This window comes from Patagioenas fasciata, chromosome 11 (assembly GCF_037038585.1).
Source record: "Patagioenas fasciata isolate bPatFas1 chromosome 11, bPatFas1.hap1, whole genome shotgun sequence".
Classification (NCBI taxonomy): domain Eukaryota; kingdom Metazoa; phylum Chordata; class Aves; order Columbiformes; family Columbidae; genus Patagioenas; species Patagioenas fasciata.
Window position 1 is genome coordinate 12213440 of NC_092530.1, and position 12730 is coordinate 12226169.

At 40.9% G+C, this 12730-nt stretch overlaps 1 protein-coding gene across 1 annotated transcript in view; it reads right to left on the reverse strand.

Annotated features, from left to right (window-relative positions):
- SMARCA1 (SNF2 related chromatin remodeling ATPase 1) overlaps window positions 1-11673 on the reverse strand; it is a 34993-nt gene extending 23320 nt beyond the window's left edge. The window contains exons 1-9 of the mRNA XM_065846079.2: window positions 11516-11673; window positions 7672-7758; window positions 5198-5364; window positions 4165-4265; window positions 3943-4043; window positions 3481-3660; window positions 1610-1765; window positions 1265-1396; window positions 453-521 (exon numbers count right to left, since the gene is read on the reverse strand). Coding sequence (XP_065702151.1) covers window positions 453-521; window positions 1265-1396; window positions 1610-1765; window positions 3481-3660; window positions 3943-4043; window positions 4165-4265; window positions 5198-5364; window positions 7672-7758; window positions 11516-11608 — 1086 coding nt within the window. The 5' untranslated portion in view covers window positions 11609-11673. The remainder of the gene's footprint in view (window positions 1-452; window positions 522-1264; window positions 1397-1609; window positions 1766-3480; window positions 3661-3942; window positions 4044-4164; window positions 4266-5197; window positions 5365-7671; window positions 7759-11515) is intronic.
- Window positions 11674-12730: the final 1057 nt, after the last annotated feature.

The window sequence follows — 12730 nt, forward strand, 5'->3', positions numbered from 1 at the left end:
TAAGCTCCGTTTCATTTCCACTAGCCGCATATATAAAATACACCAACATTTCAAGGACAAGCAATGTATCTTGCACTTCCTTCTGATTTGTTTTGTGTGTGATGACAAATGTCTTATCTCACGCACACTAAAACACAGGTAAAGGCATGCCTTCACTGAGACTAGCCTGCCATGTCTATCACTATACTATTCACAATAATAAATGGTTTCAAAAAGATCTCAAAATTCTTCATTTCACATTTCACATTTAGATTTTTGTCTGCTTCAAACAGTAATGTTACAAAAAGCAGCATCCATAATAGTAAGCTCCAATATTTAACCTGGGCATTTCTGTAACTAAATATCTTCCCGTTCATCTCCTCAACTTCAAGATGAAGGGGAAAATACTCTGGTTTTGTTTTTTACACTATGTATGATAACGATGACACATGAATACAGCTTTATTTACTTACAGCATGAAGTCTTTCTACGAGTTTCTGATCACCCAGACAATTCTTAGTGTCAAACCATGAGTCAAAATCCTGTGGTGAGAAACAGCACAATTGGTATGAACAGTTTATCATCTGTAGTTTTAACAGACACATATTGACTCCCTTTCACTCCAGCTGAGAGCACCATAAATCCTGAGACAAATAACTTCTATGAATGAAAGACAAATCAGTCTGCAATTCTGTGGCAGCTCCCCAGCATGTCATAACATTCAAGTCAACTGAGTAACTCCACAGACAATATACTATTACTCTGCTTCATTTACAATGGTTTTCCATGCTCATCACTGCAGTGTCCAAGAAATGATGGGGCAAGAAGGTAAAAAAAAGAAAAAATCCTTAAGTAAATAAAATGGACAACAGAGTAAAAATAAGGGAAACAAGCAATAAAAGTACAAGAAAACATTAACAGTAAAAGAGGAGAAAAAGGACTCAAATTCCAAATGAAAAAAAAAAAAGGTGTATGCCTATTTGGATGAATCATATTCTTAATTCTACATTGCCTTCCCAAATTTTGTTCCACTTTGCATAATTCTTTATCTATTCAGAATATGGTGTTCGCTATTACTGGCCTGAGGCTTTATCTGCACAGATTGCACTGGTTTAACTAAGCAGAGCAAAAATGTAGTCTACAGTCAGGTAAGGCACAGAGCTTCTGCTGAATCCAGGCCTTCCACATCATGTGTGTCTTACTAGACTGGCCATTCTTCTCTTCTGCAGAAAGCAGCCCCGGAATCAAAACAAGAACAAGACTGTACTTCCAAACCTCAACTTACATCTGCAGAATTGAAGACATCAGGTAAAAGAAAATTGAGCAACGCCCACAGCTCGTGGAGGTTATTCTGTAAAGGAGTTCCTGTAAGCAGCAACCGATTTGTTGTCTTGAACTCCCGTACAATCTCTGACAGCTAGAAATACAACAAACAGTTATCATCATCATGTACATTGAAGCATAATGAATTTTCATCATTTTCTGAAACCTGAAACAATGTCAACGCAAAGACAGTGAGCTACCTATGATATCCATATTTACCACTCAAAACCACTACACCTAACACTTAAAACCTGCTAAAATCAGATGGAATCTGTTATGTCAAACTCTCTTCAAAGTATGAGTTTACCTTAGACTTCTCATTCTTTATTCTGTGAGCTTCATCAATTACCAGGTATCTCCAGTTAAATTTTTTGAAGACTGATTTCTCTTTGATTACCATTTCATATGACGTAACACAAACATCCCATTCACCAGGCATCATAACATCACGGATAAAAGCAGCCTAAAGAAGAACAGGTGAATTAATAAACCTTTATAAATAGGAACAATATATATGGAATTCAGTGAAACCTATCTCTGCCAACATTACTGATGCACTAAGCTAGCATACAAAAGAAGAATCTGAAACATATTTTCAGTAACTGAAATTTACTGTAACAGAAGTTTTCCGTCCTTGGTGCCTTAGGCACAGACAGATCATCATCTGGGGTTAAGCAAACCACAAATTTTCTCCTATTCAAAACTAAATATTTACTCTTCCCTTCAACACAATCTTATTTTCATTCCAGGTAACTAGCAACAAACACACTGTGGTACAAATATTATCAGATTTCAAATTAAAACAATCTGCAAAGAGCAGTACAGTCAAATCCAAGACTATAGCCCTGTCCAAGTCACCCGCAGAACCAGCAGCTCCTCTCACAGAAATGAGATAATTTAGGTTGGAAATGACCCTTAAGATCAAGTCCAACCATTAATCTAACATTCCCAAGTCCCTAAGCACCACAGCTACACATCTTTTAAACACCTCCAGGGATGGTGACTCAACGACTTTCCTGGGCACTCTGTTCCAGTGCTTCATAACTCTTCTAGTGAATTCGTTTTTTCCTAATATCCACTCTAAACCACACCTGGTGCAACTTGAGGCCATTTCCTCCTGTCCTATCACTTGCTACTTGGGAAAACAACTCCAGTTTCCTCAGCTGCTCCTCATCACACTTGTGCTCCAGATCCCTCACCAGCTTCCTTGCCCTTCTCTGAACTCTCTCCAGCACCTCAAGGTCTTTCTTGTAGTGAGTGGCTCAAAACTGCCCCCAGGATTTGAGGTGCAGCCTCACCAGCACTGAGTACAAGGGGATGATCACTGCCCTGGTCCTGCTGACCACACTATTCCTGATACAAGCCAGGATGCTGTTGGTCTTTTTGGCCATCTGGGCACACTGCTGGCTGATGTTTAACTGCTGTCAACCAACATCCCCAGATACTTTTCCATCAGGGGGCTTTCCAGACACTCTTCCCTGAGCCTGTATTGCTGCCTGGGGTTGTTGTGACCCAAGTGCAGGAGCTGGCACTTGGCCCTTGTGTACCTGATACAACTGGCCTCAGCCCAACAATCCAGCCAGTCCAGATCCCTCTGTATGGCCTTCCTACCCTTGAGCAGTAACAGGCAGTTATGCAACATATATGAGGAGCCACAGAACTCACAGGAACATCCGGCTCGTTGACCCTCCTCAAGTTAGAAAACCATCCTACATCTAATTTGAGGCCTTCACTGTGAAAAATGAAAAGCTCTACAACAGAATCCTAGTTACAAGGCAAGGCATGGACACTAGACAAAAGTAAAGAGTGGAAGAAGCCACCTAAAGAAGGTAGAGAAAGGGGTAACAAAGCGAGGGGAAAAAAAAGAAAAATGAATAAACACTGTCACAACATAAACACAGAAGAGATCAAAACCAAAAAAACAGGCACAAAAAAATCAAAGAGGAAGACAACAGTAAAAGAGGTAAGTCAGCTGTACTGTGATCCCAAGCTATTAATTCACCTATGATTTGCACTTTTTTCCCATAGCTACAAGCATATCATTTTGCATTTTCAATGTTAATATAGTCAAAGATTACTAAAAAATATTAAAATTAAGTAGCTTAGGGAGAATTCCACATCCCCAAATGCTAGTTTTTGACAAACGATGTATAAAACATTGAAATGCAGAGTACTTACTCTGGCATCTTTATCTCCAATAAGGCAAACGGCACGTAGTGATGGAACCCAGCGTTTGAATTCGTTCATCCAATTGTGCAAAGTCGATTTTGGAACCAGGACCATGTGTGGCCCAGGAATGTTTCGGTAATGTTTCAGATAGCCTAACAACGCTATTGTTTGCAGAGTCTTACCAAGACCCTGCATTGACAAAGAAGGGGGGGAAAGGAATCTACTGAAATTAAACGCCATACAGAAATAGTTTCAAACAACTTTCCCACTATACAATTCTGCCACTTCAGTTGTTTTAGAGCAAACTGCACAGCAAATGCTTGCAATACGACTTCTTTCATTACATTACAATTCCAGTTGTGAAAAATCTAACTGTTGAAGAATGATGCACATACATTAAATATTATAGGCACTTTAATGCTGAATTCTGCTCAGTAATTGCCACAAAAATTCCAAGAGATTACTGCTTACCATTTCATCTGCCAGAATGCCATTAACACCATTTTCATACAATGAGATCATCCAGTTCAAACCTCTAACCTGATAATCTCTCAGTGTTCCTCCTTTCACATCTGTAAATGTAAGATTCCTCTAAGTAGAGAAATAATAATTCTAAGTAGGAAATTTTAATTGCAATCTGCTCAGATTTTAATTATATCACAGCAATCTGAAAATTGCCAATACAATACTTACATGAAGGAGACTCCTCAAATCGAATACACACATTAGATGTTTTTCGACTTTCTGACAACAGTTCTTCATCTTCTTCTTGTTCTGTGCGCCTGTGGCGATAACTGAAGAAAGAATTCAAGATTCCTGTTCATATGAAATAATTTCAAAACACTGACTATAAAATCAAGAGACAAATTACAACAGAAACAATCATTGATCTATAACGTGCGCGATCGGGTACCCTGACCAAAATCATATGCTGTTAATAAGTTACTCCCGATGCTTCATTTCAGCTTTAATTAGAACAGCTGACGTGAAGGCCCCTCCTCCAGAGCCATAACTACACTCTGACAACAAGTAATGTGAGTTCTCTAAGGCACTTTTTAATGAGGAACACAAAAATACAGCACACACATCAGTAATGGCCTTAAAAAAATCAATTACTTGATGACTACACCATTCAGAAGAGTCACATATTCAATTAAAAAAAATTTCCAAAAATTATCAATCAGAAAATGCGATTTTGTAAAGGTTCCAAAAACTAGTTGCTTGCTATGACAAGACCCCTCAGAAACACAACATGCAGGCTATGCCTGTGTTACTGACTAGTATGGACACACTGGTGAAATCAGACAACCGGTGCTGAGGATCCACCACCACACGATGTCCACGTTGTCTTGTTTCACCTTGCTCTAGCTCCACTGTCCAACTGACATGTCCACTGGAAGATGGAGCACATCAGGTGCATTTCTGGAGTGCATCTTCTAATTCAGGGTCATGCAAAAGAAATCCAATTCATATGCTCCAAAAGCACTGCACAATATGGAGCAAAGCATGGTTAGGGGCAAGAATCAGGGAATTCATTTTAAAAGGTCAGACTAATGCTCACGGATGAGCATGCATACACCAACCAGCTTTTACAGAAATTATCATACACCATTAACAGGAAAAGCCCGGGACTCACTTCAAACACAATATCTTTGCTGCTAACTAAACAGGTATGTTAAAACACATCATTAGTTTGAAAGCATAAAAAGTCAGAAATAAAACATACTCCCCAGCTGAAATCAAAGTCTGTTTTTCATCTTTCTTCATCCGTGGCCGTCCCAACTTGACTTTCAATGGAGATGTGGGTGATTTTTGTGCTGCAGGCTGAATAAAATGTGCAAAAAGTTCTGTCTGCTTCAGGAGGAATTCAAATCTTTTTGCTCGATCTGCTTTCTAAAGTGGGGAGAGAATTAACAAAAGAAAAATCAATAACTTCTTTTTCCATTAAAAATATATTTTTATTAAGAAACAAAATTTAGACGCTCCTGAGAGCAATTCATATGAAGAAAGACTGACAACACCATTTGCCTACTGTTAGCCAACTCAGAGGGCTACAAGCATCATGGAATGGCTCAAGCTGCTTCAGCTCACAGCTAAGCATGAATTGCTTTAGAGCAGCCAATTGTACCATGTGGTGGTTCAAATGATCCTTCATGATCCACAGCAATCTGGAAGATATGGGAGGACTTGATAACCTCATCCCAGCAACTCATCCCCATTCAAAACTCAAAGTTTAGTAAAACAAATCCCAAACAGTTTACTCGTACAGATTGTTTAAGTCTCATGGCACACCAGCAACTGTGAAGGGATGTTTCAAAGTACTGTCTGTAAAAGACAAAGAAAACACTAAGGTTCTGACTTAGAGGAAAGGATGAAATCCTAACCTTGCTCAAGTCAGTAGCAAAACTTCCATCAGCTTCGAGGCTATCAGGATTTGATCCAAGACAACAACGTGGTAGCTCTGCTTTTAGAAGTATGACTAAAGTAATGGATGCATCAGCCCAATGCTGCTTTCAGTCAAGTTTGTGAATTTTGCTGACAGATTTCAAATTTCTACCATTTCAGTTTTGCCATCTCAATAGGGCATATGCACTTCACTATATAAAAACAGCAAGACATACATCCTTCTCTACATTTAAAACACATGTTACATAATTAAGAAAAATATTATAAAAATAAAATGCTATGTCAGAACGCTATTATCAGTTTCTCTATGCCATTTCTAAGCACCATGTAAAACTGTACCACTTCAAGTAATTTTATTGTGATCTCATTTATATATCTTGATATCAACTACAGAAGTGAAATTGTAGTTCTGTAAGACAACTTTTCTAAGAAATATAAAAAAAACAGAATGCTTTTCTGAAGTTAATTTATATGCAAGTAAAAGTGCTCTAACAGCGATTACACAAACCAAAGAAAAAGGCAATAAAAATGAACCTGATGTGTAATGCACGATCTTGCCATATGAGGGCAATGCATTTCTTTAATAGAGAACCACTTAGAGCAAACAAACACCTTTACTAACTCTCCTGGAAAAAAACTACTATTATCCCTTGCATTCCTTATTGGACCATTTCAGTAAATAACCTGAAAAACAAATAAACTGTAAATATCAAGGAAAACTTCTAGGAAAAAATCTAAAAGGGGGAGTAAAGATGTGGATGTTTATGCTCCAACAGGATAAGAGTAAAGCCATTCAGAGGATTTGTATGAAACTAATAACACATGATGGTTTTGGCAACCTAACCATAACTGGTAAGGTTCTATACTGAATGCCACTATATACATTTTGCCTGCAAAATTACTGGCATGGTGTAAGCAGCATGCCTTGATAAATAGTGACAGTCAGGTAGGTATCAATTTTTCTATGTCTAACAGCAATATTCTTCTTTTGCTCCTATGGTATTCAAACCTTTCAGACTCTACTGTAATTTTAGGCATCTATTCAGCGTTAAAGCTTCTAAGAAAAACGCAGCAAGACACAGAGACCAGCTTCAACCAACAAGTTACTGTAAGAGTCAATGAAGAACAAGTCTTGCAGTGTCCTCCTGGTTTCTGCCTCTTTGTAACAGACAAGTTACCCTGTTACCTGTCCTCTCCAGCACTATGAGCTCTCTTCATTTGAGTCACTGGCAGATCCGCTTTCGCACTGTTATGGCACATATATTATGGGCCATATCAACATTTAAAAGCTTTGTATTTTTATATGATGAGAAACTGGCAGCTTCAGTACTCTAAGAAGTAACTTAGGGATGCCTCTGACATGACTCGAGGGGTCATCAAACAAAACTAGCACAGACAGATTCAAAACCAAAAGGGGAGAGTTCTAAATATAAAATGCAATTGAACAGAAATTCCTTACCACAGGAGGGTGTGGGCAACTAAACCTACATGAGGGGAAAAAGCAAGCTGAAAATTAATGAGGAAAAAAAAAAAATCCACTGACAAGTACTGAGTATAAAACCCACAGCTTTCAACGCTCTCTGCTTCCTCTGCTCTCATCATCTTCACTAAGTATCTATGGTCAGCCACTGTGAGAAACACCACACTGGAGTAGAAATTTAAAGGAATCTTGATTCGTTTTTGTTTTCTGACACATCCAGTCTGCAAAAACTCCTTGGAACTGTGTTGATCTAGTTCAAGTAAACAATAAATGTCATAAAAAGCTGCAGTATATTTTGTCATGAAAACACTTACCATCTTCTCTTCATATTCTGGGTCAACTTCTTTTTCAGGTCTAGCTGCCTTCGGAGGAAGTTTGAGTTGAAACGGGGGATCATTTTTCTGGAATTCAAATATTAAACACTTTATAAATATCAGCTTATTTATTTACTAAAGCAAATACATAGCAAACTGAATAAACCTACACACTGCAAGATAAGCACGCTGCTGTTCAAAAATAATTATTTCAAAATGAAGTGACTGCATTAATCATATTATTTCACCCAGAGCAGAACCTTTTATCCATGACGAAACTGAAGTGGAGATGTGACCAGATAAAATGTAAGCTGAAGATCTCCCTCATCCTCATGTTTATCTCTACAAATAGGATCCAAGTTGAAAGCATCGAAAGAAAGTACTAAAAGAGGATGAAGTTTAATCTTTCACAGAGATCATGCTTCAAATGCATGATTAAATTTAATATCTTCATAAGATATTTTTTGAAATTAAATGTGATTTATAAATGTAAAATTCCTAACTGTAAATTTCTGTCACTTGCACCTGGGTTGGGTTCTGTCTGTTTGTTTTCACTCCTAGATTAATAGTCAGAGTTCACTTGCAAATGCAGGTTTAACTACACTAAGCCATATGCCTAGGAAGAGACACAAATTAAACAACTAAATCAATCCACATAGCAACCCCTGCATGGTATGCTCTTCGACAGTTAACAACGAACTACCTCATTTACCATAAATGACAGAAATTTAAGAAACTGTAACAAAAATGTCTGACTCTTATACTTTAAGAGATTCATTTCTGTCTTCAATCAGGAAGCTCAAAGCAGTTTCCACAAATTAAACTGCTACATTGCTATACTGGCAAAATACCCTTTTAAAAAGAGAGTCACGTGAGAAATGTTTGGTGGATTTTTTTTCCCCAATTCAGTTTTTGAAGTTAAAAAAAACCTATATATACATACACTTATTTTTTGAGATGCATTAAATGACAAAAATGTTTTTAAAAGCACTGAATAATCTGAAAGGCACTACCAAAGCACATCTCTAAATAAAATGTAAGTCTTAATCTGACAAGCACTTTAAGTATCAACCTACTATAACTGCATTAAAATAACAATGATAATTAGTCTATACTATACAGGTTCAAGTAGCAAAACCAGACCAAAATAGGACTAAATATGTAAGTCTGTCAAGCAACATTACGCTTACATTTCAGAACTGTTACTGATAAATATATGTGCCAACTTACTCTCTAACTTCAAGCACAATCATGCAAATGGAAGGAATATTTTTATAGTCAGAGACCACCTTTTCAAATTCTGGCCCAAAGGCAAAATTCTCTGCAAAGGTGAACACTACAAAGTGTATAATGAAGTTATTTGACAAATTAATTATTTTATAAATGCATGAGTTTGGCTTTGCAAGGCCAAATTACTATATTGCAAATAGAAATGTCCTATTCACTTGCAGCGTCTTCAATCAGAAAGCAATGTTAGGAGGGGACTGCTACACCAACGTGCAAAAGAGCAGGTCATATGTGTGTTTATTCACACCTCCATTATATTCCTACATACCATAAACTCCAGCAAGAGAGACTGTCAATACTAGTACGAGGCCAAACCCTTGTTATTAGTGACAAAATACTCCTCCTTAGAGGAAAACAAAACTGACAGTAGGCCATTTCAGATGTCACTCTCACTTCCCTTAGAAATAAATTACAGAGAGATGTGCTACTGGAAAAGAGTTGTCTGTCTACCTCAGGTAAGTATGAATTTTCTCCTGGACACAGCAGAACAACTCCATATTGTAAGAAACTCTTTTAAGTAAAATGTAACAACATTATCCTTCTAAGCCCCAAGGCAGATGGCTCTAATGCCTGTTGTTACTCAGATTTCACTAGAAAAACTTATGGTCGCATACAAATTGAGTTTATTCGTAAGTAAGTATTTGTGAATAACAGACTCTGAGTTAAAGAAGTAAATGAACTGATGTGTAAAGTTACTGCAGCCACAGCACCATGAAATCAAATCCTACACCTTACCTTTCCAGAGGAAAGCTTCCTTGCCCCCTACTCCTCACTGCAGTGTTTCTGTTGAACATTGATGCCCCAAAATATTAGAAATAATGAACAGACTATAAAGAGCTGATGAAAGAAACAACTCAAGACACACGCATACCAATACCCTTTCTCTTCCTCACAACTTACAATCTGCCTCTACCCTAGGTAAGTTCTCTATTACAGATTAAACCCGAGACAAGAGCAGCCCCTGAAAACCAGTGTCATTGGGTAGATCAGGTGAACACCTAATAAACGAAAGCTGCTTTAGCTGACTTCACTCACGTAACCTGTGCTATCGAGAACTTTAAACAAATGCATTAAGAATAATTAAGAGGAGTCCCTTCATGTTTAACTTGTACATAAAGAGCGGAAATACATCCCAAATAGCCATTAAATTAAGACACTGTTGTGGTACTACTGCAACAAAAAAGACTAGTTATAGTGCAGCAATCCAGTGACAGGGGAACAGAGCACATTACGTTGCACTATATGCCATTATTATGGTGACTGTATGACTAACTGTATAGCTGTGTAACAGACCTGCGGCCACACATGAAATGAAACTCCACAGCCTGAATTAAAGCTCAAACGGCAAAAATCCTTTTCTTTCCTACTTTAAGAAATATATTGACCAGTATGGCACAGTAACACAATGTTGATAATATTCAAAACTATTCACTGCTTTCAAATTACTTCTCCAGGCAGGCATTCTAGCAGTCTCTAAACCTTTAGTATGAACTTTTAACAGTTGACATGCATAAAATTTTGTAGAATAAGTTGTATCCACTACAGAAACCTTTTCCCTGAACAACTGGGTAATGTTCAGAACTACATTATACTGTATCTCATAGCTGTTTGCATACACAAACAATGAAATAAAGAATCAAGCACTCTTTCCAGGCAAAAATTGACTTTCATTAATTGGAATTATAATTCTGATTGCACTAATATCAGTATTCCTGCAATTTTCTCCAATAGCAAAGATATGGCACACAGTCAACCTTCTTACTAAGTTTCTATAAGCTTCATTCTCCAGGTTAAATCTCATTCTGTTTCCAAGGATACCCAAATACGTCACTTTCCACATTCCTCATACCTTAGCCTGCAGTTTTTTTGTGGGTTTGTTTGTTTGTTTGTTTTTTCTGTGTGTGTGGTGGGTTTTTTTTTGCAAAAAAGAAAACCTAAAGGAGAAGGCTGGCAGGCTGTGCTCCGCCGAGGGGCTTGCTCTGCCCCGGGGCCGCAGTTCAGTTGGGCAGAGGGAAGGGCTGGGACCGGCGGTTCAGCCGCTGCAGGGCCTCACCCCGAGGGGCTCCCCGGCTCCCACTGCCGCCGGGCCGTCCGGGACAGCTTCCCCCGGACCAGGAGAGCCAGCAGCGTGGGGCGCAGCAGCGACCGGGCCCTGCCGGAGCGCACGGGCCGCGGGCCTGGCGAGGGGCACAGCCAGCCGCGGGGCACCGGAGCCCAGGCTGAAGAGCCAGCGCCGCCGTGCCCGGGCTGCGCGGCGGGGAATGGGGCACTCGGGCCGTGCGGGCGGCGGTGGCTGGAGGGCAGACCGGGGAGCGAGGGCTGTGTCCGGCCTGCAGGGCCCCCGCGTAGGCTGGGCCCCAGCTGTAGCCCGGCCGGGCCCCCGCGGGCTGCGGCAGAGAGGCGGGCGTGCTGCCAGCGGCCCGGGCGGCCTCAGGGTCGGGCGGCGGCCTTAGGACCAGGGCAGTAAGGCTGTAGGAGGCGGCAGCAGAGCCAGACACGATCGTTCCCGGAGGCTCCGCCGCCCGCCGGGTCCCCCCGCCCGCCCCCGGAGCGGTACCTCCTCGGCGCCGGGCTCCTGCGCAGAGGCCGCGGCGGCAGAGGTGCACGGCTCCTCGGCGGAGCTGCACAGCTCCGCGGGACCCGGGTCCATCCTGCACGGCAGCACCCCGAGCCAGCGGGGGGCGGCCCCTTCGCCCCAAACACCGCGCGGCCCCGCCCCTCCCGCCGGGCCCGCCCCGCGCGTCTCGCGATACTTCTGCGGGCGAGAATGGGGTACTGCCCGGGACCAGTGCCCGGCTGCATCCCGGGTGCGGTGCCATAGAGCCACAGAGTGTTAGGGGTTGGAAGGGACCTGGAAAGCTCATCCAGTGCAATCCCGCCGCCGCAGCAGGAACACCCAGATGAGGTTCCACAGGAAGGTGTCCAGGCGGGTTTGAATGTCTGCAGAGAAGGAGACTCCACAGCCTCCCTGGGCAGCCTGGGCCAGGCTCTGGCACCCTCAACCATGAAGAAGTTTCTTCTCAAATTTAAATGGAACCGTCTGTGCTCTTGTTTGTACCCATTGCCCCTTGTCCTATCTGTGAGGGAATATGGTGGGTCCATGGATTCCCTGATGGAGAGCATGGGAACAGAAATTAGCCTTGAAGCTATTAATGTCTACCCGTGAGAAAGATGGGAGTAGAGGAGTATCTGGAGATGTTAAGGTGTACCTGTGAGAGAGAAGGGAGTAAAATGTGCTCTGCTCCCATGTCTTCCCAGAGACAAGTCCCTGTGGTCCTGGTACAGGCAGGTAAAGCACGTGGGCTCTAGACCCCTTGTGAAAGAAGGATGCCTGGGTGCAGGCATGGAGAGCTGGCAAAAGGGTAAGGTGCTGCACGAGCCAGACAATGGTACAAGGCAGAAAACTTTATACTTGCAGTTCATTCTCCTTGGCTCCAAATACTCTTGTAAATAGCAAGTGTGTTTTCCTAAATGTTGTGGGCTTTATTTGAGAGATGAAATAATCTCTGAACATCTGCAGGGCTAAGAGATACAACTCCCAAAGCAAGATGAGCTTATGATAATATTTTTTTTTCTTTATCCATTTCAAATTCAGCAGTGGTTGTGTTTTTCGTATTGAAAATTGCACTAATGAAGGCATTCAGCGTAGTTACTGTCAATGCACGTTTCTCACTGGCTTTGCAAGACATTCAGATGTTTAACTGCTGAGCTGTATCTTTGCTCATACTGCTAAAGGATTCCAAAATAATACTGGAGATGACAGTTTTAAAAA